At 43.9% G+C, this 25,828-nt stretch overlaps 1 protein-coding gene across 2 annotated transcripts in view; it reads left to right on the top strand.

The window, feature by feature from the left end:
• The window catches only part of CTNNA1 (catenin alpha 1), a 112,383-nt gene that overhangs the window by 78,537 nt on the left and 8,018 nt on the right, over nt 1-25,828 (top strand). For both annotated transcript variants that reach the window (XM_084535446.1, XM_084535447.1), the window contains 7 exons: nt 1,478-1,570; nt 11,191-11,347; nt 16,692-16,892; nt 17,936-18,087; nt 20,835-20,945; nt 22,484-22,665; nt 23,428-23,533. In XM_084535446.1, coding sequence (XP_084391572.1) covers nt 1,478-1,570; nt 11,191-11,347; nt 16,692-16,892; nt 17,936-18,087; nt 20,835-20,945; nt 22,484-22,665; nt 23,428-23,533 — 1,002 coding nt within the window. The remainder of the gene's footprint in view (nt 1-1,477; nt 1,571-11,190; nt 11,348-16,691; nt 16,893-17,935; nt 18,088-20,834; nt 20,946-22,483; nt 22,666-23,427; nt 23,534-25,828) is intronic.

Below are 25,828 nucleotides of genomic sequence, written 5' to 3'. Positions count from 1 at the left end.
GTCTTGACAGCTGACAGTTTTACATCCTCTGTAACTTGATTTGGCTCTGGGGGGAGGAGGATGCTGCGTGCCTCACGATGGGAACTTGCCGTGGTCCCAAAATTAATAACGGAATTGATGAAAGAGTGTGCAGGCATGTTGGCATGTGGTTGGTGGGACAGTAATGTATTCCGTGTGGGAACATCTGCTGTAAAGGGAACAACTTGGGGAGGGGGGAAGGCATACGCTGTAGCTGCCGATACTACTTCAAAGCAACTTGAATACGAACGCACAGGATGGTTTAATTAGAGGGAGGATGGAATTTTCCCAGGTTATGGAGAGAAGGACGTGGAGAAATCTGGTTCACTGGTGCTGGCGAGCATCTGCTGGTTTACAGTGGGGCTTCTACAACACATTTACTGTTTTTTTTTTTGCAGGTTGCTCTGTCTCTGAAAGGACAGTACTCAGTGTTCATCTCAGTTCACTTCGTACTATTTTTACAGCTCTGTCTTCAAATGGCTGAGAATAACATGCTTGTCATTCACCTGTCAGCCACGAAACGTAACTTAGTTCAGACTTCCTTCCCCTGAGAGTAGCTCCAATATGAGGAACATCTCCAATTACCAAAAAAGTCTGTGCTGTCCCCATCCTGTGTACTCTTAAAAGGCAGTTGTTAACAAAAGGTCCTCTGTTTCAAGATGCCCTACTTAGGGATGCTGCTGTGCAGCAGGTCAAGGTTTTGGAGTAAAGCTGTAGCATCACGAGATGCTATTCTGATTTTAGGGGATTGTGGATGGCTCTTCAAATCACCTGTACCAGCACGTGCCTTTGTTTGAAGCACAGCACAAATGGAGGGCTGGAGGAACACCTCTCTGATTCTGCAGCCTTTGACTAAATAAGAAGTGCATCAAGTAGTTTAAAGCAGTGTGTTCAAACACCAGTATCCTGTAGCTGACGTACGCCATTCTGCTGATGCTGCACAAAGCCTGAGCTTTGCAGCACCTCGGCACCGCTTGCACATGTGAATTGCTTGGTGTGCCTATCTGCAGGGTTCACGCGCAGCAGGGTGTAGAAATCTTTTAAGAAAAATTGAGTTTCCATATAGTTACAAGCATCAGTTTTAATCCCGAGGTGCACTGGAGCAGGTTTGTTTTTTTAATTGTGTGATTGCTGCTGTCTCGCTCCTGAATTGGAGTGGGCATTTTAACTGTGACTTCAAGTGCTGCCAGTGACACTCTTGTCTGTTTTACTGGTGAGAACTTTGCTGAAAGGGTGGTGACACAGATCTCTGTCTTCTTTGTATGGCTATGGTTTTATGACCTGATGTTTTATGGCTCGAGACAGAACAAATGTCATTAGCGATTTCAAAATTAGTTACAACCGAATCCATGTGGGCACTTTGCATTTTAGTGGTCACTGTTGGGGTGGGTGAAAAGTTTCCTATAGAGGAAAGTAACAATCAGTTCTAACTGTTCTGTTTTCTTTTCCCCTGACACAGGTTGCTAACCTGGCCTGCTCCATCTCGAATAACGAAGAAGGTGTGAAGTTGGTCCGCATGTCAGCCAGCCAGCTCGAGGCCCTGTGTCCCCAGGTAACAAAGAGCACGCGGCTCGCCCAGGTTGTTTGGGCGAGTGGGCCTGCGCCGTACACAGTGCTGGCCTTTGGTGTACCTTTACGGACCTGTCTGCCTGCAGAACTTGGTGTTTTCCTTAACACTGGTAGTAAATCAAATGCATCAAAACTTAGAAATCTAGAACTACTTGACAGAAAGTCATTAGTGATGAGAATGAATCTTCGGCTCTTCTTCGCATAATAACTGTATCTTCCTTGTGCCTGAGTATTCTGGTAACCTCCGAGACAGCAACCCAGTGAAACTTCAGTGATTTACTCTGCACGTTCATGCTGTGGGAAGATGTGTTGTGAAGACACTACCTCTGCTCTGATATATGCTATAAGATGAATTGCTTTTTTTTTTTTTCCTGAGTAGATTGTAAATATGTCAAAAAAACCTTCCTGATAGACTAGGATCAGAGGAAGCTGGCTATGCATGAAGAGTTTGAACCTGGCTGAGACTATCCTTTAATTAATAACTTCTTAATGGCACGAAGGAAATTAGGTTTATATAAGAACTAGGCTATCCTCTTTCATTTTGATACTACTGATGTTTTAAATGTCAACAGCTAGATACTTGAATGAACCCCTGAAGACTGCGGAGTGCTGTCAGTTCTTGCGATTACGTCTTTAAAAGCATCAGGAAGTTCAGGTCTAAAACACACAAATTAGCTGCTGTTGGTAACTGGATGCTAACGGAAAATACGTACTCAAAAGTTGTCAAATGTCATTTAATGAAAATAAGGTTCATCATCTCAGAATTATTTGGAGTTTATTCAAGTTCTCCCATAGATACATATATTTGAAATCAGTCTAAAGGAAGTGAGATATGTACACCGACCTATAGGTAGGTGCACGTAGGAGGAGGACCAGTTTAATTTTTCCTATTACTTTCTAGTAGCAGTGTTATTAAATAGGTGAAGATCAGCACCTAAACATAAAACGTTAAATACTATCCAGGAGACCTTTTATTGTCCTGGGGTGGACTTGTGTGGTTTGCACTCCTGGATCAGACCCTGGGACCGGTGCATCAGCTGTGCTGTTACCGTCCTCCCACATCCAGGGCAGGTGGTATATATGGCTTGTTAAAAGCAAAGGTCCCAATTTTTAGAGCTGGAAGAAAGCATGTGTAAGAAATAGATTTTTAAAAGTCAAAGTCATCATACTTGGTATGAGGGCTTGCACTTTCCTAAAGAAACTAACCAGGCTAGACATAAATTTTTTTTATCTGTCTCCAAGAATATGGGAGTATAATGCATGTTCCTCTAAATGAATGCTGGTGCTTTTGAAAATAAGCATCTTAAAGTTAGGATTTCTTTGAATCTAAATGCCTCTGGGACATATTCAAGTTGGGTAGTGGTCTGTCACCTTTATAAAATTACCGTCGTAATCAAGTCAACATGAAATAATCAACTACAGTCAGTAGTCACAAAGACTGAAGTGCAGTTGTTAACCTTTGTTTTCAGGGATTGTGCTAACACATGTAGGATGTGTTGGAAGCTTTGATTATCTATAAAGAGGTGAGGAGGGTTAGAACTGATGGGTTTGGGCTTATGTAAGTTCCATGGCTGAGTTTCCAAGCCTTCAGTTCTACTGCTCCACAGTGCAGTCTGCCTTGATTTTAGGGTAGTCACCAAGAGATCAGTAAATGACACTATAGATGTTCCTAGTACTTGAAAGAACGCTTTTATGTTACATTATGTGTTCTCCAATAGATAGTTTAATGCTCTAGGAGTATTTAAACGTGTTGTGAATCCTGAGATAATTAGGGACACTTGTTTAAACTGTTTTACAAATGGCATCTGTGTTTTCTCCTAACAGTACAGGAGTTCGTGCAATGCCAGCGTGAGCGATGCAGCACACTTGTCCTCACTGAGTGTTGCTGATCACCCCCAAACTCTGATCATTCTGTATAATCTCTAAATGCTTCTAGTTACACAGCTTAGTGAGGTGCTTTTTTTAAAGGCAATTATATGCTTATTTAGCAGTTTATTCCTGACAAGAAGCACAGCTTGTTCTTGGATCTCTCTAGGTGACAAACATGTGAATTAGGCATAAAATACAAATTTACTCCAATATTATCTACATTTTTTTTTTTTGCTTAGATGGTATTTTTCCAGAAAGATGCTGCATTCAGAATGAGTCAAGTCAATCAGTAATTACAATACACTCTGAAACTCAAGCGAATATATCAATATCACATGGACGTACGATGTATGAAATTTAATTCAGGGCATTGCTCTGGTGGAAAGGATGAAACTGAAATTTAATGCGCTTGATTAAGTTCCCAGGTAACCTCTTAAATAGCTTAGCAGTGTAGAGGCCATTCTGGGAGTAGGGAACTCCTGGTTAAAGAATGATTTCTGCAGAAATCAATCTGTAGAGTTAATTATAAAAGCTGTATCTCGGGCAGAGCAGTTAGTCAGTCCCTTGCCGTAACTAGCCTTCCAGAGCTGGCAGCAGGAGTAAGGAATGTGCAACACTTCAAACTGTTTCTTTAGGCAAAGCTTGGAAGTTTTGTTGGTACAGACGAGAATTCATTCATTGCCCCTGTCACCTAAGGGCTCAGACGTTCTCAGATTTGAAATTTAATTCTTTGAGCAAAAAAGTGCAGAAAATGGTCTGAAAAGTCACTGCACCGGCAAGCAGTTAAATTGGGATTGTGTGGCTTGCTGCAAATCGTTGTTTCCTCCAGAAAAGCCGTGTGAGTAACATCATCCTTGCTGTTTGCGAGTCCCCAGCCAATTAGCAGGGAATCAAATGCAAAGTTGGAGGCTAAATATAGCATTTAGAGCCTCCTCTGATGGCCCGGGAAGGGCTGTTAGGACGAGCTGCGTGCTCTGCAGCAGCCCGCTGGGTCGCTTCTGCCAGGCTGGGCGTGCAGGGGAGAAATCACGCAGCGCTCGGGGGGCACTGGTGCTGCTCTGTGAAGCTTTGGCTTGGAAGCCAGCCCGAGTTCTGTTTGTGAAGGCATGTGTTGCTGAAAATCTGCTTGTGGAAGTGAAAGGACTTTTTTCCAGCATCCCCCAGGGTTTACCTGCCTTCCTGCATCCGTGTGCCTTGCTAGGTGTGTCTGCGGTGTGTCAGGAGGAAGGAACAAAAGTCCTCGATCATTACAGCTAAGCATTTTGTTTTTTAAACATTTAAGATGTTTTCGTAGTGGAAATGGAAAAGTACTGCTGCGAAATACTTGGAATAGTTGCCTGTGCTTCCATTTGCCTAGCAGAGTGCTGGGGGAAGTTTTCTTTGCCTTCTTGCTAAACACAGAGCTTGCCAATGGTAAATTAGTGAAAGATTTTGTTTATCTCAACTCAAAAACCTGGATCCTTGCTTGCAACTTTGGCTTCTGAGTTCTGTTTCCAAGAAGTACTTGCTTTGGGAGCCTGCGAAAGCTGTTTTGTAACAGCGTTTTGAATTAAAGATGTCTGAGAAGAGAGCTTAACCATAGCAGTCTTTCTGATCATACAAGCTGTAAGTGTTTAGAAAGCAACAGTGAAAATGCCCCAGTATAGCTCTTGAAGGGAAAGGATTGCTCCATCCTTTTGATGTGACAGTCTGCTGTCACTTGCAGCTGCTTCTACCAGCTATTTGTTGACTTTCGCATTCTTTAAAGCCTCTGTAAAGTTCATCTGTCGACTCCTAGCCAAATTGTAGGCGACCGGGACTTTCAGAAAATAATTATGGAATAGAGCTTCTGTCGGTTGGGTGCTTGCTTCTTCCAGAACAGGCTGGGTCCTGGCACCCCTGGGACCGTCATCCCCTGGGTGGCAGCCTTCAGGAGCAGGGTGGACCCACAGCTCCCTGGCATGGGTGCTTGGGACCTGCTTTCTCAGCTGCAGGGCACCAAGGGTGGCTCTGAGCACCACGGGCTGCCTCACCAGGGCACCAGGCACCGTCTCCACCTCTGCTTTCCGTGCTCACTCCATGCCTGCTGTAGCACAGGCAGCAGTTGGTGCAGCTCGCCCACCCTGCACACTCAGTGAGTGGCACCGATTAAGCAGGCTTCCGATGATTCTTGCATTAAATTACATTTTTTATTAAAAAAAATAATAAAAAAAAATAAATTGGCTCTTTTCATATTAATGTCTTGTTTTAATGACTGCTGTTCCACATCCATACATTCCAATTTGGAAAAGCTTGAAAAGCAATTTGCTGCGTATAGATTTCTGATGAGGCAGATGGTTACATATGCTGATCACACCTACTGCCACAGACAAACAAAATGCAAAAGCATATGAGGAGTCCCATGTGGAGGCTCCAAAGTGCATGAAAACTTCTGTTGAAAAGTTAATGTTTAGGTGCAGATCTGTGTCGTGCAGGCTCCCTGTGAAGAACAACCACTACAGGACAGGGGTGGCCATCCAAGGAATAATAGTAGAAGCTTGAGCAGTTACTGATTCTCTGCATGTACATTAAAAGAATCAATGATAGGAGAAAGGGATTCAGTTCTGAGGTAAGAGGCATGTCAGTGGGTAAGGACTGTGTCTCTTCATCACTGGCACGGTGTAATGTGGGGAGTGCTGTAGCAGAACATCTTCCAGAAAAAACATCGTGCCCTGAAACTCCCAAAGCTTCATTGCTTCAAGTCAGTGAAACACAGAACAAAGCAGCACAAAGGGACACCAAGACAAATGCCTCCAACATTCTTGCAGCTTCAGCAGTGGCTGGTATTATAATGTGAGCCTTCAGCTACAAAAGAAAATGCTTTTCTTTATACAGGAAACTGATAGGATAATTATGCATGCACAGGATATAAATAGAAAATCACTTTGACAGCAGCAGAAGCTAGACTGGAAAAGGTCATGTTATTCCAGTAAAAGCCTGTCAGTGACCAACAGCAGCAAGCATCCTCTGCGTAGACACCTAAAGTAACCACAGGAAGGGAAAGTGGTCAGAGAACCTCTCATATACAGGAGCGCAGAACTGGAAGTCAGGAGCAAACTTTTCCCTTTGGTGCCTCAGCATCCAGGCACTTGCTGGTCGCTGCCATTAAAGCTGGCGAAAGTGCAAAACAATCTGCTGTGTGTTTTGCTTCCAGGCATCTCAGCTCATCAGTCTCTGCAGAGTGCTTTTTGCTGTATGGAAGTACAGAGAGGGTTAGCGCACACGGACATGCGAATGCGAGCCCGGGGTTGGATGTAAGTGGAAGTGACTGAAATGTCCTGCTCACAGCCCGTGTTCCTTCTCGGAGCAAAATGCAACTAGGAGCAGAGGGGGGACAGGAGGAGGGTGGATGCTGGAGGTAACTTTGGGACCTGGGGTGTGGAAAATCAAGTTATGAGCAGCTTTTTACAAGCTGTCAGTAAGCTAACAGAAAAACACCGGTGTTAGCATCCACCTGAGCTGGGCTCGGCTGCTGTGGCAGCTTTGGAGGTGCAGGGCACGAACTGGTTCGGTGCCGAACTGAAGGCCGGGCTCCCTCTGCTTCTGTTCCCCCTTCCTCGTTTTACCAGGTTTTTTTGTTGGGTTGCTTCGGGGTTGGTTTGGTTTTGTTTCTACAAATGTAAAATACCCTAAATTGGAAGGCCATGTAGCTACTTTTCCACCTCATTACCCAAATGGCCACAAGAAAGTTGATGCACCAAGATCTTTATTTAAAAACAAAACAAATAAAAAAAATCCCAAATATTTGAACTGAGCAGAGCAGGTGTTCATTGAGCAGGGGGGAGGTGGCTGGGTGCTTCTTGCTGTGGGACAGCAACACCCTAAAGCCAGTGCAGAAGGAACAGTGCCCTGTAAAGATCAAAAGTCCCTATAAAAATACTGAGGCAACAGTGAAATGAGTGCCTGCAGCCACCAACCCAGGGAGCTACGTGGCTTCTGGGTGTTGTGTGCACCGAGACGACATTAAGGGGCAAGAGGTGAGGATTGCAAGGCGAAATAAATAGGCAATAATTTCCTTCTGCCAGGTGAGGTTTCCTCCTCTGGCTGTGCCAGCCCAGTGTTCAGAAGGGTTCTCTAGGAAAGCACAGCGTGCAAGAGCTTCCTTCAGGCCTTCCTGTCACTCTTCCAGATGGGGGGCAGAAGGGTTTTGTCTTCGATCTTTAGTTTCAGCGAGGAGGAAGGCGGCAGGTTCTTCCCAGGAGGATGTGAGGTGCAGATTGAGCCATCAGCTGCAAGGTTTTTGGATCCCCAGCCTCGCAGATCTCAGGGCAGGAGCTGCCAAGCCCTGGCTGTGCTGGAGGCAGAGGAAAGGCGCTCCAAGCAACTGGCTGGAACCACGCTACCGAGCGCTGGGCTGACTTGAACATTGCAATTGCTACATGAAACAAAGCACCGATAAAAATAGTGTGCTTTCTTGCCATGCTTCATTTCCTTCTGGATAGTCTCAAAATGTCCCTGTTTGATTCTTTGCTTTGTACAACTTCAGTGAGTCATTGTGATCACAGTGCTCTGGCAGAATTTTGAGGAGCTCTGAGATACAGAATATGTCCCTGCAATTGCCAAATGTTTTACATGGAAACAGCCACATTTCAGGTAGTCTTGCCATGTTCTTCCTATTTTTAGACTATATATATCCTTCCTGTAAGTTATTCATATTTTAAATTAATTCTTACAATTAAATGCTCAGTGCTTCATGTTTTTGGAGGAGCAATAGTGTACTTCAGTCAATCCTTTAACCCTTACCTCCAAAGCGTTCATTTTTAGATAATAAAGGAATTACAGTGCTGACCACCCACCATACCCACAGACTAGGTATAATCCGGTATTTCTGTCCTTTTGCCATGCCTTCCTAAGCATCTGTTGGCAAATCAGTCACTGGATACCAGCCATGATGCAAGAGCATATTTACCTGAATAGATATTTTTTAGGATTTTATCAGTAATCCCTGGGATATTTCACCCAAATAGATGTGAGCGATGTCCAGGATAACTTGTCTGTGTAAATCTTAAGCTTTGCATATTTGACAGAGTGAAGGTTGTGATCATCCTTGCTAAAACTGAACATTTTGACCGCTTTGCAGATGGAGATAAGATGCTAGATGTGTAGAAATGGATTCAGGACCGTGAGATGGAATACGTGCTATAAAAAGGGCTCTTGGGCTGCATCAGCCGTCCTGAGTTTCCTCCTGAGCACGCATGGGAGCACACCTACAAAACCCACAAACCTTTGTGGGTTTGTGAGAACTGAGCTGTATTTTGTATTTAGCTCTGCAGAGATACTCAGTAGCCTTTGATGTCCCCACCAGCGCATTGCCCTTGTCTCTAGCACTGCTGGCTGCTTTCTAAGCACAGGAGGGGTCCGTGGGCAAGGCAGGTCTTGCCTGCTGGTTTTGCTGGGCAGATTTTTTAAGACTTATTTGAGTTGACCATCCCTTTTTGCTGGTGTCATGTACAAAGTGAGAATCCAGCTGGATAAGCGGCCTGCCTGGAGGACAGCGGTGCAGCTTGTGCCTCCTGCATTTGGGTTTGGGGTGATGCCTTATTTGAGCGATTTGGGCACTCGCTGAGCCCTCTCTCTCTGACAGCTCTCGTGTTAGATATGAGGAGTTGCTTAATGTGGGCATCTGGGGCTGGACAGGGGCTGTTGATGAAGATTAATTGTTCAGACAGCTGCTGCTGCCCAGACATACAGCACACAGGTACGTAGGCAATATGTTCCTTCAGCATGAGGGCTGACCTGTCTCAGTGCCTAAAGTGTGTTTGCTGGTCCGATATTAGCCCAGGTAGCTACAGGAGAGGAGGATAAAACGTCCCGAGCCCTGGTATCACCATCTCTGTCTCTGTAGTAGTGGTTACTAGCTACGGAACAGCACAGAGCAGACTGCTGGAACACTGCCTGTCTCACCCTTTTTGTTTGCATAATGCCTGTTATTTGTATTCATCTTCATAAAATTTGGATATCTCGATTTTCATTGATAGATAGTGCATTACAGAAATGAGTCTGGAGCAAGAAATGGCATTGGCTAGACTGAAGAAACAGGAGCTTTGAGCAGAGAGTGGGCTTCCCTTTCTAAAAACTCCATTTCTGATTGATTTTAGAGTTCTGAACTTCGTTTCTGTGGGTGTCACAAGGCTTTTTTCAGAGCCTGCAGGACCTGGGAGCCACAGACCCCATGGGCAGTGTGAGGCTGTTCGGAGCAGCCAGCACCCCAGCAGGCAGCAGCTCTTCTGGAAGGGGACTCCTGGTTCCCACAGCTGCTTACCCTCAGAGTGAGAATTCATGGTTTAATTTGGGGGAAGGGGAAGCAGCAGCAGACTCACGCGTTGCTCGGTCAGCACAGGGACGGTGTTGTTATTGCCAGGATTTCAAGGTGTGTTTCAGCCCCGCAGGTCTCCCCACCAGACCGCAGGCCATGGCAGGTCATTTCTCACATTTGTCGGTGTTACAGAGCCTGTCCCCGTGCCCGTGTCGAGGTGTGACCCCAGCTCCCAGCCACCCTCTCCGTAGGCAGGCTGGCAGCTCGCAGAGCAGGGTAGCTTCGCTCAGCCAGTGCCATTCCTCGCGTCCCTCGGGTGACTCACTCAGTGCCATCATGACATGTTTGACATCACCATCATTCCCGTGTTTAGTGAGTTCTGGATTTTTTTAAATGCTTTGTGACACTTCCAAATGAAGCAGGTAGAAAAAGTAGATCTTGTAAATGCGGGAACATCTGGTGCTTGCATGTTTTGTTCAACGGCTTCGTGAAATTAATGCAGTCCTAAAGTGGAGAAGAAAAATTACACGCTGAGCTTAGGAGTTAATTAGCTCCAGCGCCCAGGTGTTTGAAAACAAGGCTGGGATTGTCGTGTCGGTCTGACTGGAGGTTTTCTCGTGCCTGGCATGTTCCCAGGTCACTTTGCTGAAGCATAGCGGAGCCAGAGCTGATGCTGGAAGAGGAACAGGCTTTTGTGATTGCTTCCTTCCCACACGTGAGGAGGCTATTTTAGACATTTACCTGATGAGTTAGCACAGCAAAAAGTTTGTTGCCCAGCAGTGTGCGTAACATTTCTTCTGCTCAGAAAATCAACAGGATCGGAGGAAATTACAGGCCAAGGGTTTGAAAAAAAACCTTGTAGGGGGTTTGGGAGGAGCATCAGATAAAAAAACCTCCTGTTTTCTGGCCAATTCAGCTTTTCCGGAGCCATAATAGGAATCCTAAGCTGTTGTAAGAATTATTGGCAAAGTACAGGCTAAGATTTTAAGAAAAAGAAGATAAATAATAAAATGTGTCCTTATTTTTTGTGTTTGTATATTGTTCCTACTTCAAACCGTGTAAACTTAATCCTATTTTGACCTTTTTTTCCTCAGGTTCTAGTGCCTAGCTTAGGAAATGCAGCCTCCAATGTACTAAATGTCATCCTGTGTGAAATGTGTAACAGCATGACCCGTGTTCAGAGAGCTGCACCTCTTTAACATGAGCTGTTAAAGAAAGGTGAAGCTGGCTGGTGTGAATACGGGCCAAGTGTCCTTGCATGTAATAACTGCCCATAATAAACGCGGGAGCAGGTATGAGCTGGGCATGAAAGCATCAAAATAAACACTTTTGTGTTTAAACATCAAGTTCCAGAAAACTTATTAAACTTGCTTTGTTTGCTGCTGAGTTCATTGGATAAACACAAAGAACCTTTCTGTCGAGTTCAGAACGTGCTTTAAAAATCCAGAGGTGTTTTGCAGGTCATTAATGCCGCACTGGCTCTGGCTGCTAAACCCCAAAGCAAGCTGGCTCAGGAAAACATGGAGCTCTTCAAGGAGCAGTGGGAGAGGCAGGTCCGCGTGCTGACCGACGCCGTCGATGACATTACTTCCATTGACGACTTCCTGGCTGTATCAGGTAAGGGGGTGACCTGAGACACAGTAACCCAGCTTATTCCTGGAATAAAAGCCTTCTGGAGACTTCCCCGGCGTTTGGAAGGGATGGTGTTGGTACACTTCACCTGGCACACGTTGTCTGCTGCCGAGCGTGGTGTAAAAATAGAGCGGGAGTTGTTGGCACAAGGAGAAAAGGTATTTTTCCAAGTGTGAAAACAGCGCTAGTTTAGTTAGCAGGTACTCTGGAAACTTGTCATTGCACTTACAGAGTGAGCATGCATAAATGTATATATTTACATGTCAGTAGACAGATCCGCTTAAATATAGTGGAAGACACTTCATGTCTCTGGATCTTGAATCGCTAGCTGAGCTTCCAGTGAGCTGCCGTGTAGCTACTGGAGACAAGCCTCACTCTAACACTGGGGGAAATAGAAAACGTTCACATTCAAGTTAGGAACGAGCAGAAAAAAGGATCCCTCAGTTCAACTCAGACTCTTCTTGCAAAAACAAAAATTAATATCCAACTATGATCATACAAGTTAATTAAAACTGTTCGCACAGAAAATGTTCAGTGAATATTTTTAATCCCGTCAGTTCTCCTAACGTTTTTAAAGAAGATCATGTACTTATCATGATACAGTAATAATTCCTTTTGTCACAGTGCTTGCCGAGATAACCTGTTTTATCAGCATCAAGTGATAAAGACCCACTAGTAGCTGCAGTGACCTAGAAATAATAGGGGCATTTTTATTTTCATGTCCTCTAATTCCGTTGTAGTCAGAGGACACAGTGCTATAACCACATGAGTTGTGCCTGCGCTAGCTTTCACAAATTACCACTACAAATTGAGGGTCTGATTTTCCTAGAGCAGACTGGAGTATCTCCAGTGACCTAGAAACCCCAGCCATAAGGAGGGATTTTAGAGAAGGATGTGTGGGATCAGAGGTACCAAGTGAACATACCTAGAAAATGTACATGAAATACTGAGGTCCTGAATTAAAAGACCCTCTTTAAAAAATAAATAAATATTCAAAATAAATTTAAAAAGGTAGTGTTTCTACAAAGAGTCACCTGTTTACATGTTTTATTGTGGTTCCCTGGGTTCTGAATACCAGGTTCCTTTGCAATGAGTTAGCAGAAACTTTCTCAGCAATTGCATGTCCTCCTTCTCTCTCTCTTTCTGCGTGCTCTTCGTTGCAGCAGCAGTTGAAATGGCACAGCTGCGAGGAGCCTATTTCTGGGGAAATATATTTAGAGAGAATTGCGTGCTGAAGTTCACGGCTCCATTTGGAGTTTGCCCACAAGTGTGCAAAACATTTCAAAGGGAAAAAACTGTCGGTCTGTGAAAACACAGCCCGTACCGAGCCGCCTGGCTGTGTTCACTTGGAGGTGTGCCTCAAAATGGGGCAAACCACGGGGACTGGCTGGTCCTTTTCCCTGTGTAGGTCCCTCAAAGAGATGGGTACCTGCTTTTGAGGGACAGGATGCGGTGCTGGCTCACTGTTGAATTGCTCTGGGAAGTGTCAAGGGTTTGGCGATAGGCTGGGACCGTTTCTTTGCTGGGGTGACAGCAGGCTGCCTCGCAGACAGCACCTCCTGGGTGTGCATGCCCCCCCAAACAGTGCCAGGGCAGTGCTGTGGTTTGGAACTGTTTCAGATGCTCAACTGCATCCAGCAATTACTGGTTTTGCTGCGCTATCAAAGAGATGTTTGAAAAATATTAAAGCAATAAATACTGCTTCGAGTATTATTTGTTTGAACTTTGATAAATGTTTTCCATATAAATGCCACCACTCCAGTTCTCTGCTAAAAGCCTAAACGTGTCTTTGGATTAGATTGTGATGGGTATGATTTATGCCAGGTTCCTCGTGGGGTTATGAGGATCTTGGTGCACAGAAGGGTTTAAATTGATAACTAACTGGGATGTAAGCAAAATTAAAAAGCGTTCTTGTAGGTCTGTGTGTGTGTGTATAATACCACATTCCTACAATTTGTTGTGCTGTCTAGCAGGAAGTGTATGCTTTGTTGTCCAATTTAGGCTGGAATTGTATTAATTGTGCAGGCTCGATGGAAGAGGTGCTGGGTTTAGATAATAGCAGGAGACTGTACAGGAACCAGGAAGCTTGAACGCGCAGTCTTGCAGCTAAGCTTGCAGGTTACAACATTTAATGAAGACCCCAGGACAAGAAGGCCCCACAGAGTTAGGACAACGGTCTGGCAGTGGCTGATTGTCAGTGCCTAGGGAATTCAGCACAGCAGACTCCTAGAGCCTAAAGATCTTCCTGAGCGCTCCCAGCCAGCTGTGGTTTGCAGTCCAGGGAGCTCCAGCATCAGAGGTGCCAGCTGCTGAGTGGCCCTTGCTGGGCTTTTCTCACTTCAGCCTGTGTGATTGCTCTTTTGACCGTTACAAACTGCTGACATCTCCAGCATCTGGTGCAAAATTCACACCCTAGGAGTGCCCTGTGTGAAGAACCTCCTTGGTTTTGAAACGTCGCCTGTGTGCTTCATTTGATGCCTTGTTGTAGAAGGTGGTGCACAAGTTTTTCCCTTTTCAGTTTCTTCATGCTGTTCGTAAGTGTACAGACTTCTGTCGTGTGCTTACTCAGTCATCTCTAAATCGTCTGCAAAGACTTTGCCTGGTTCATTGCTCATTTCAGAGCTCTGCTGTACCTCCCGCAATACTTATCCCCTTGTCAGTCCCCTCCCTAGCTCTCTGCATGTGTTTGTGTTCCCACTGACTGTTCTTCAGAGCAGTTGCTGATGGCACCATGTAATCATCACATTCAGGGCTCTAAAATTACCTGGATTTCCTTCCAAACCTCTTAAAACCCATCCCGTGTGCTGCCTCCTGTTCTTCTGGGGCTGACAGAGGTGTAAGCTAGAGGTTGCTCATCATGACAGTGCTGATCTTAAGAGTGTGTGGCTGAAGCCTTCATGGTCCCCGTGGTTATCCTTCTTCATTACAAAATGCATCCTGTGTTTTGAAATGTGCAAACATGCAAGGATTCGGATTATAACAGTGTCTACTGACAATGTAGCTCCACCTGGTTTCACCAGTGTCCCTTGTCAAGAAAAGGTCCACCATGGGAATGGTTCTGAGCCCTTCCCCAGGGAACACAGCAGAAAAGCAGGGTTATATTTTTGTATCTGTGGCTTCAGCTTCTGGATGTTGCTCCACATTTTGGTCCTCCTCTAGCCTCCAGACCCCCTGGCTGACTTCGTATGATGCTTGGGGAAGGAGTTCCTGATTGCTGTGATGGGGAGGCGGTGGAAGGTGTGTTGTGGTGGTGGGCTGAGGAGTGACAGGCATGGGGACTTCCAACTGTTACCTTTTCACTGTTCTTTGTATTTTCTTTGTTTGCTCTAAAAATATTCTTACTGGAAAAATGTGGTCTTTCCACTTTATCCTCTTGTTCCTCGGTACCAACCTGCACCATTTTTTCCCTACACTTCCTCGGGTAGGACACAATCCCTTTGCTGTTGCTGCTGTTCCGTTCTGTGTTACCTTTCGTTGCTGTGAGATTTTTCTCCCGCTCAGCAGCACGAGAGCTGTGAGCTTTGATGTAGGACAGCTCCATAACGGCCCTGCAGGTACTGGCGCTGAACCTGTGTCAGCATTTCCCCGGCGCTGCCACCCTGGCCTCAGCAGATGGCATTTTGTGCCAGGCACTCGTGGTCCATATGCCTGTAGGACACGTAGTAGCGTGTGTATAGACGAGCACACAGAACGGTGTCAAGTCTTATTTGTTATCATCCAGCTGGAGAATATAACCTGAGTAGATGCACATGACTTCCCACAGAATTACCTTTCTGGCCACTTTGCATCTGCGAAAGACATCAGCTGATCAGCCAGCATTTAGATACCAATCCTCATTTTGTCAGTGCCTTTTATTAAAGTTCACATCATCTGAAGAGGCTTTCCAATGTACTTTATTCTTGTAGGAATTCAGGCAATAAGCAGTCCCTGTTTTGGCCTGACACTGATGCTTTTCTTTTTGTTTTTGTAACTTGCAGGGATGTCTGCCTCTTGCTTTAATACCGACACTGCATGTGCTCCTTGCTGGAGCTCTTGTAGCCTGGCTGTCTGCTCACCGAGTTGTCAGATTACTGATGAATCTGCACTTTTCTCTCTTAGGGCCACATCCTGCCCTCAGCTGAACTTGCTCATTCCGAGTTGCTTCAGAGGTGTTTCACAAGTGTCATTTTTGTCCAGGCTGCTTACAGAAGTCTTGCAATATTGCATCTGGCTCTGTTAATTTTATGTAAATTATGCAGGACTCTTCCAGCAGCAGTCCTTCCAGCCAGTTCATACAAATCCTCTATCAGCCAACTCAATGGGCTGCTCAGCTCTACCAGCTCTTGCAAAATGTCTCTTTTACTACCTGTGTAGGGAATAAAAGCCACTTCGGTAGCACAGATTGGCAGCGTGGCGTGATTAAGGCAATGGTAAGTAACGCTGGAAACTATTTAAAGGACACAGCAGAAATGTTTCCAAGGAGGTTTCTTACAAAGCAGCAGAAATGTTGGATTGTGATGTCAAATCATTGGTACTGATACATTAAAGAAGTGCCTAACGGAGTTTGGAAAACATCCTGGGTAGGTGTCAGCAGATGAGCATCCAAACCTCGTTAGGCATCCTCAGAAATCTCTTGAGGGTTTTTACTCAGTTGGACCTCTTGAGCTTGATAAATGAGGGAAAATATCTCTGTATAAAAACGTATATCCTGAAAGTAAATTACAAACGGAGGTTTTGGCTTTATTTTCTGTTTTCTTGGGAGGCAGTGAGCACTCTGGTGCTGGAACGCTTTCTGCATAAATCACTGCATATGTTGCATGTCTCGAAAGTGTATCCAGGACTAACAGTGTAATACTCTGCTGGTAAGTGTCTGGTTGTGGGAAAACACTATGTTGGAAGCTAGAAATGTGCAACAAGCACCCCAGTCTGCCAGGGCATTAGTGGATGAGGTGTGGCACTGGGGCTGGTGCCTCATCGTCCCACCCCCGCGTAATGACAGCGGGAGTGGCCTGCAAATATTTGGAGCGAGGGCTTCGGCAGTTGAGGGGAGGAATATGGAAAGAAACATGTTTAGGGAGGGTTGGGCTGAACTCAGCTTTTCTGTTGGTAAAATAGAGTACAGAGAGGGGACAAGAGCGTTGGATGCCACCAGATGAATGGACTGACCTTTGTCTGACAGCCGTTTTGGAAGGGCAGCTGTTTGCTGGTTGTAGCAAGGTTAAAAATTAATGCTTTACAGCATCTGTCTGGAGGTCTTTTAGTGCAGATCACAAACTGAGAAATTGTAATGCTGATGTGCATGGCAGAAAAGAAGATATTACTGTCTAAATCTTCCTTCTTTTACCACCAGAGAACCATATTTTAGAAGATGTAAACAAATGTGTCATTGCTCTCCAAGAAAAAGATGTTGATGGCTTAGACCGCACAGCTGGTGCAATCCGAGGACGTGCTGCTAGAGTCATTCATGTTGTCACTTCTGAAATGGATAACTACGAGCCTGGAGTCTACACTGAGAAGGTGTTGGAAGCAACGAAGTTACTGTCCAACACAGGTAAGAGTGGTTCCTCCAGGACCCCTGAGTTCGTATTGCTTACAAGTGGATGGGCAGATGGATCCTACTGTACCCGTGAAATCTATTAAGGGCTCCATTTACATACTATAATGAAAATTAGGGGGAGTTATTTGCAGAGCTGTTGCAAAATGAGAAAAGTAATTTTGCTTTGTTGACTGGCTCAAAACTCAGCAATGCGAAAGGTCTCCCTGGATGTGCTGGCTGTCATTGACTGAGCCGCAGAAAGCCAGAGAACCAGAGGGTGAGTCAGGGCCCGAAGGATGTGCTGACCATCTTGCAGCACTGTACCCAGGGCTGGAAAGGTTTCGGTGGCACTGACACAACAGAACGGAGGGTAAATTTTGTAATATGTCTGTAGAGCTTTTAAAAGAAGCCTTGTAGGTTCTTGTCCCCCACCCCATAACAACACATGTGGGTGTTGCCTGTGAACTAGCCGGTAACATCCATGTAGGGTAAGGAATGATTCTGGTTGCCTCAGTGAGTGCTGTGCCAAGCGTTGGTTGTTGTTTTTATTTTAATTACAACTTTGATGAAGAATCACGGGTGACACTGAGGAACCGAACAGACTGTAAATGGTTCTGTGATGTTCTTCCTGTGGCTGCAGTGAGTCACTGGAGCACAGAAGTGCAAACTGCCCTGCCTCAGTGGCTTGTTCAGCTCGAGCTTCATGGCTCCCCCCCATTGATGTGTATCTGCAGGGGATGTTAAATAAACACTTAATGTTTTATCCCATAGATTCTAACTGCTTCCCTGGGCGTTTTCCCCTTGTCCACGAAAAGGGTGTGACAAATTTTTCACTGTGCAGGGGGGAGGAACAAATAGCAGCAGGGTAAACAGAAAACAAAATGAAGTTAAGACTGGAGCAACAGCATTGGTATTTATTTGTAACAAATGTTTTGAGTTTAAAGGGAACCGTTGGAGAGTTTCCAGTAGTAGTTAACAATGAGACATGCACATGGGGGTATGTAGCAGCAAATGGTATTGGGGTGGGGACTGACTGTTGGTTTGTGTCCTTCATACAGTTATGCCACGGTTTACTGAGCAAGTAGAAGCTGCTGTGGAAGCACTGAGTTCAGACCCTGCTCAGCCAATGGATGAAAACGAGTTTATCGATGCTTCACGACTGGTGTACGATGGAATAAGAGATATCCGGAAAGCTGTATTGATGATCAGAGTGAGTGCAACTTTACTGAACAGCTCTCTTATTTCTCCACTCACTTTCCCCCACCTTCATTGAACTGACAGGCATCACTTTTATTCAGAGCAGACAGCGTAAGATTTTCATTTAGCTCGTACTAACATTCTCAGTCTAAAAACTGCTAATCACTCCGTGTAGTACTGCAGAAGTACGTTTTGACTCAAATTCATTAAAGAGATGTGAGTAGCAATGATAGCCATGAGAGGTGATGCTAAATGCTCTTCACACATCTTCTATAAAATTGTGTTTAATGCCTTGCTTATTAACGTGCTAAAATCAGTGACCTTTGATTTAACAATAGCAAGTGGATTCCTGGTATAGGTGCTTCTTGATGCTTTGAGAGCATAGAAATAAAACCTGATGTCTCTTAAGTAAGTTTTGAGAATTAATGCTAGTTAGTCGAAAACAGGTTTAGGTGAGCTCAGCTATAGTTCTCTGTGTGTTTCTGTAGCATGTGATTCATTAATTAGCTAAACACATTGAACAGGGACCAGTTGATGGAAGCTTTGTCCCTTCTGTACATGCATGTTTCATTCAGGTGCAGTCGGTGTCCTACTTGCTGGTAGGTCAGGCAGCATTGGTCTGGTGGGAGGCATGAGGTGAAGATGCAGAAGAGCTCCTGCAGTTAATTGCAGGGATGCAGAAAAGAAAGTTCTGGTTGAGGCTGACCTATTGGCTGGTTTCTTGAATATTAGCATGGTAAAAGTGGTCAGGAGGTAGACACAGCAAAGATAAATGTAGTGGTTTTATTCCTTGTTTCCTTTTTCCCTTGTACCCCTGTGACTCTAATGCAAATGCTGTGCAGATAAACTCTCGTCATCTCTCAGAGTGGTAACCATTGCAGATGCATTTTGGTGATAAGCAAATCGACAAAATCCAGCCGCAGAATATATGTGATTATAGGAACCATTGCAATGCTATCTGACATGTTTGCTGCTTAAAGCAAAGAATCGGACAGAAAATCAGAAAAGCTGACAGCCACATATGTGCTCCCCATAGAATGCTCTTCATACTTATGCCCAGGATTTACAGACAGCCAACGCTATATGAAGATATCAGTGCTTTCCTGCTATGCAGACAAACTAATTGGATTCACCCCCTGCTAGAGTCCTTGTTATTCAGGACATGAAAGTACGACTGCCAATTCCACGCCGCCAGTAATTAGCAGCGCTGGCAGTGCCAGGAATCCTGACATCTCCCCTCGCGCCGCGCCTCCCATCTCAGGGTGCCACGGCTGCGTCGCGGCTGCCAAGAGCTAACGGCAGCACGCTGCTGCACATCGGTGACCTATAAAAAAAGCCAGAATGTTAGCATTTGTTGTCCAAAGGGCTTGAAGGTATAGAAAGCACTTGGGCTAAAAGAGAAGGTGCCAGACCACCGCTTCCCCAGGACGCTGTGACTGAGCCCCAGGAGTAACCACGATTGCGGGGGGCTGCTGGGGCAAACGAGCTGGTTCACTTGTTCTTTATAGAAACTGGAAGGAAAAGTCATTCCAACACCTACTTTTTGTGCTTAGGCAGCCTGTTTTCGGAATTAAAATCTTCCTGTACCTGTAGGTTACTGAAATAAAGCTCTTTTCTCCCTGATGCCCAGGCAATCTCCCATCAGCCCCCAGAGCAGTTTTTGCCCTTGGCTGTGAGATAGATGGGAAGAGAAGGGGCTTGAATACTGTAAGCATTTCTCTAAAGATGCAACAGAATAGTTTTGTTTTTGTTTTTCACTTTTTTTTTAAATACTGACACACACCCATCTACTCATTAGTGTATGTCCTTACTCTAATTTTGCGGATATACTCTATTAAAGGCGTGGAAAGGAGCTGGGGGCTGAGATTCTCTAGGTCTTGATGTCAGCATAGTCAGCCACCTTTGCTTTTTGGCAATTGTTTTGCGTAACTATCTTTAAGTGCATTGCAAGATGTCTGTATTGGAAAACAAGTTTATAAAAATCAAATCATAGGAAAGAAATCGGAAGAACAGGGACTTTATTTGCATCTTGTCTATTAATCACAACTCATTGCATTTATCAGTGAAGTTCTTTGTTGATCCAGCTCTGCAAAATTGTCATGAAGTGCCACTCTAGGCAAAGATGTAGTATTTTAACAAACATGCTGTTTAAACTGATAAGCTTTATAAAAATTTCGCCAGCTGTAGACTGGCAGTAACAAAAATAAATTCTAGGCAAGCAGGAACTAGGTCAGATGAGTTTAGCCTACAGCATAAAAGCTGGCCCTTACTAGCTAAAAATTTTAAGCTTTTCCTGGGGGATAAGAATAAATTTCGATATATTTTGTCTGTTGTTAATTCAATCGATGCTTTGATTCATAATTGTGCTAAAGAAGACATCTGTGGTTGTGAAGCAGGGCTTGAAGTTGTATGTAATTTTAGCTTCAGAATGTCAGGTGAGGCTTTTACTGTTAACCAAGTCACGAATAGCGAGATTCATTTTGTAAAGGCTTTTTGTGTGTGTGTCTTTCAACTCTTGAGTGCATTAGTGTCCTTTGACAAATGTCAGATGTTTAGTTACTGGTCAGTAATTTTGGGGATCCCTAGCATGTTTTAACCTGAGCAGTGCCATGTACATAGTCACACATTGATAAGCTGGGTATGGTCCTAATTTTTTTGTTGAAAACACTGAATATTTTTTACAGGAACTTATTTCCATTCTCTCTTTGCTTTTTAGAGCCATTTAATCTGTTTGACTCTTACTGAATTATCTTTTCTCAGACTCCTGAAGAGCTGGATGATTCTGACTTTGAGACTGAGGATTTTGATGTCCGAAGCAGAACAAGCATTCAGACTGAAGATGATCAGCTCATTGCTGGACAAAGTGCAAGGGTAAGGAAGAAATTTGAGTATTACTTAAGCGTGTCCCACCTTCAAGAAACAATTTAGCTTGCCTTGAAAATCCACCTTATTTTACCTTCTTTGGTGAAAACATTGGATCAGAAAACAGGCGTTCTTTGTTTCTAATTGTCTTCTGAAAAGGAGTTTAAGAGAAATGTAGCAGTGTTGGTCTCATGGACATCACTGGTGTCTGCATTTTATCTTGAATGTTCTGAAAGATCAAAATCCTTTTAATACCAATGAGCTACATGATGCTTTGGCTTCAGACATTGTAGTAGGCACTGCCATTTAGTTAGGCAAGTGAGTTTCTGCAGGGACATATGGGGCAAATAATTCCATTGTACAAACATTTTTTTACAACAGGTAAATGCTAAATTTGTGGGCAAGAAGCAGATAAATTTACAGTTCAGGCATTTTTTACAAAATGTCTTCTTACACATGTGTTTGGCCACTGAGCATTTAATCAAGATGATGTTCGAAGCAGCCTGAAAATGAAATAATTTAAACTAACCACATTCCCTATGACTGCTAAAAATGAAAGCATTGGTATGCAATATATAATCATTAATAGATGAAAACTTTAAATTGGTACATTGAGGGAAAAACAGGCCTTACGTATTGTTTTTATTTCACATGTTCCTTTCTGGATCAATAACAATTTTATCCTCTTGGGGAAAGTGCCATGAAAGATTTTTGAGAAGGCTCTTTTGGTCTGAAAGCAGCCAAGGAGTAGTGAGGCCTTATTTATCAAACTTCTGCCACATTGGCTTTGGAATTACACTAACTCAGAGTGGTTTTTATGCTCTCCTTCCTTGGGCAAGCACTCTACTCCTATATCCCTCTTCCCCCTTCTATGTAAATGCAGACATTTCTAATTTACTTTTTAGTACTGCAGCTGCCAGATGCTTTTTCATCCTAAGACTCCTTTTCTTGTGCTCCTGGAGGCATGAAGGCCCCTACTATTTAAGAAGGCAAGGGCATTGAGACTTACACAGGCTGTAAACCTGGTGTAATAGATTTTATTCAGGAGTAAGCACATACTCTTTATTTTCACTTAGTCTTTTCTCAGCGTGCATGCTTCTAAATAGCATTTCTAGCGTTTTGCAGGAAAGAGATTCATAATGTTTCTTTTGTGTATTCCAACACTGAAAGATACCCAAGTGGATCTTCCTTTTAAAACACTTAAATTTTACAGAAAAGGCAAGTCCCTCCTCTTCATGCAGTTTTTCTTTGAGGGATAGCAACATGTGGCAAACATGCACATTTTTTTACTATGCAGTGCCCATGTTTCAGATGTCAACTTGTCTTTGTGGGCACTTTTTCTTCTCTGGTGCTGGTAGTAATGCATACAGCATAAACTTGGTGTTTGAAATGGAAGGAAATAGTTCTGTGAACCCTCTAGGTAGAGGGTTGCTATTAAAATTTTATCCCCCCCATCTACATGACTTAAATTGGTTATTAGTGAAATGTTCCAAGAAGCCTTCTACAAGCAGCTGGAGAAGGAAATGTGAGAAAACTCTCTCTTTCAGGCTATCATGGCTCAGCTCCCTCAAGAGCAAAAAGCTAAGATTGCTGAGCAAGTAGCAAGCTTCCAGGAAGAAAAGAGTAAATTGGATGCTGAAGTATCAAAATGGGATGACAGCGGTAATGATATAATTGTTCTGGCAAAACAAATGTGTATGATTATGATGGAAATGACAGACTTCACCAGGTGAGTCCTAGTTTGTGCACACACCACCTTGTCTCAGCATTGGCTGAGCTGGTGATCCTTCAGTGAAATATTTTGCAAGTGCTCTTAAGAGTCTTACTTCTTATAATTTCCTTTAAATGTTACCCTATTAAAGCCTGTGTATTAACTTGGGAGATGCATTACTATGCAGTGACTGGGTGGTAATAACTGTTTAAATTGATCTATAGATACATAGCAGTTATTTCCTGCCATTCTTTCTTCCTTAAGGGCGATTTTTGTCCCAAAGAGTATATATATATATTTGCTCAGTTCTTTAAAACATTAAATTCTATGGGCTTCTTGATATTGCTATACTACAGAAACAGTTCCTAGTACAGTGATTTGCAAAAGAAAGAGTGTTTTTTTGATGCCTTTTGAAATCCATTTACTAGACTTCATACAACGCTATTTTTTAAACTTGATGTTGCATTCCATGCAAATTACAAATCTGTCTTGTAAAATGTTATCTCTCATCATAATTAGGTTGCTCGAAACAGTAAAATTTAAGTTGTTTTTATTCCTAGATTTAATCTGAACATGGTGAAGTCTGGGGGTGGGGTGGAGGGGTGGGAACTGACTGGGAAATGAGGCTGCTGTAATGGTCACACCGGTGACCTGCCTATTGCTGTGCAACCTTCGCGCAGTCAGGTGTACTGCCAGTGTAATATGGAGTAGAAACAGCAGTGTATTGTTCATTTTTCTGCTTTTCTGGTGCTAGGAGGTAGACTCTGTTCTGTTTTGCAGAGGTAAAGGTCCACTAAAAAATACATCAGATGTGATTAGTGCAGCCAAGAAGATTGCAGAGGCTGGGTCAAGGATGGACAAGCTGGGACGGACTATTGCTGACCATGTAAGTCACAATTCATTTTCATAACCCTCCAGCACAAATGAGCAATAGGAGATCTTTCAGTACTGCAGACATAGTGAATACAAGAATATATGGTTAGTTTTGAGGTTTTTCATTTTATTTTTTAAACTGATTTTTTCAGAGCTGTCTAATAGTCTTTTCTTTCTAGCTGTTCTCCTGCCACCCTAAGCAGTGCAAAATGTTAAATGTGTCCAGCAATGAAACTAGCAGCTCCCTGGCTTAAATCAAACACCTACCATTTTAAGGTAGCAATATGACAACACTGCTTCATGTCACATAGTATCTAGGCCAGTTTCTCTAACTGAACAGGACTGAAACTAAATTCAAGCTGCTTTTGTCACGCTCAGAATATGCCCGAGTACTTTCCAAAGCAATGGCAAGACTGTGTAGGCAATACTGTAATTATTGCATGTGTCCTATTGCACAACCCTTAATATTATTTCTGAGGCAGCTTTATAATATTAAACAATTTTTAAATGCCCCCTAGACTGAATGATCAGATTATCAAAGCTCTCTAGTATATTTTTGTTGTCCAGTCAGAGCTGATGGAGACTTAAGCAAGGCTTGGCGTGAGCTGAGCATTTGCTGCGCTGTCACAGGCTGTGGTGCACGGTGCTGTGCTGTGTGCACCGAGGTGTTTGAGAAGAGTTCTCTAGGTCTGAGTATGGCCAGCTGGGGGTTTGATGTAATGCATCTGCCTGTCCTGTGCCACTTCAGAAACTGGGTTGGGCTGAGCAAAAGCGCCTTTGGTCTCAGCCCACACCCAAATTGCAGAGAGACATCAGCATTAGTAATAATGCTCTGCCTGCAAGGGAGACCCTGAAATGCAAGTAGGTTAAGTCTGAGATCATAACCGACTGACTATGAACTATATTTTGTACAGCTCTTGCTTGCTTTTCGGTCTTTCTTTGAATGTAAATTCATAATACAAGGTTTCAACTAAAGCTGTCTTTGGAAGTAAATCTTCGTAATGCAGATCTTTCTTAAGTGTTGCATCCAGAGGATGTTGTGTTCACCCGAATATATTAATGATGCGGTGAAGTGTTTGATGAGGAGGTAAAGTTGAAAAGTGGTTTTTAAAATGGGTCTCCTTGCTACAGCATTTTGACAACCATATTTCTGGGAGAATCAGGTGTCACTGCTACCTTAGGTAAATGAAGCAAGGAACAGTTTGTGTTATAGATATCAGGAGATCTTATGCTGAAGGTTTACAATGCTTTTTTTTTTTTTTTAATTCATGTGTTTTATGCAAACTTGATGTACGGTTTTCTGCACTGAGCCATGTCAAAAGATAGAAGGGGAGCTAAATGGTTGCTTTTAGTAGACATAAAGTCCTTACAAATATAAAAGATTAAGCACAGGTTTGAAGATAAATACGAGCAGGAGTGTACAGTTAGTCATTTTGACAAGAATATAGCTTTTTTTCTAACTCCATCCCCTACTAATACTTTCAGCCTGCATATTTCATTAGATATGCTTACATACTCTTTAGAAACTTGTAGCAATCTGTTAATGCAGACCTGTCTGACAGCCACAGAGGACTTACAGTACGGCCGTTCTGGTGGAGCACTAATGCTTTCCTGTGCCTAATACAGGGTTTTAACGAATGGAGGTGTTTTTGGGTCCTGTTAACCATGTGACACCGGGTGAATCATGACCCCTCGTGTTCACATGTCAGGAGCTCCTAACTTGTGCTGTCAGGCAGTTTTACGACACATTTCCTTTGAAACCATAAAAGCTATTACACAAGGTATTTCACGTCTGCTGAGAAGTGTCTAGCCATCAGCCTGCAAATTTCCCCAAAGGTATTCCATCTTTCACTCAAAATAGCAGTCTGCTTGTTTTGAATGGGAGAATGTTAAGAAGTTATGAGTACAACACAAATGAAAATGATTTCCAGCAAGACAGCGATTCGTCATGTATTTCGCTCACTGTTGAAATACTCGCAAAGTTAAAAAAAGGTTGCTCTTGCTCTTTGATAGTGGTGGGAGGTTGCTACCAGTTACCTGATAACAGCATTGGGGTGGAGCTGAGGGGCTGCCCCGTGTCTCCTGTCCCAGCAAAGGGCTCCAGCAGCCTCCTGCGGGTCGGTAAGCACGGAGGCTGGCCTGGGGACACGTGCTGGGTGCCACGCTGTCCTGCTCCGTCACCAGAACCACAGCCACTGCCCGGCCTGCAGCAAGAGCTGCTCCCCCTGCACGCCTTCTCTCGGCATCTACAACCGAGCAGTGCCAGGCCCAGCTGCGGCACAGCATCACAGTGGCATTCATACCCTAA

This window comes from Aythya ferina, assembly GCF_964211825.1.
Source record: "Aythya ferina genome assembly, chromosome: 14".
NCBI classification, from domain to species: Eukaryota; Metazoa; Chordata; class Aves; order Anseriformes; family Anatidae; genus Aythya; species Aythya ferina.
Note: the sequence above shows the minus strand (reverse complement) of the source record. Positions and strands in the feature narration are given on the sequence as shown.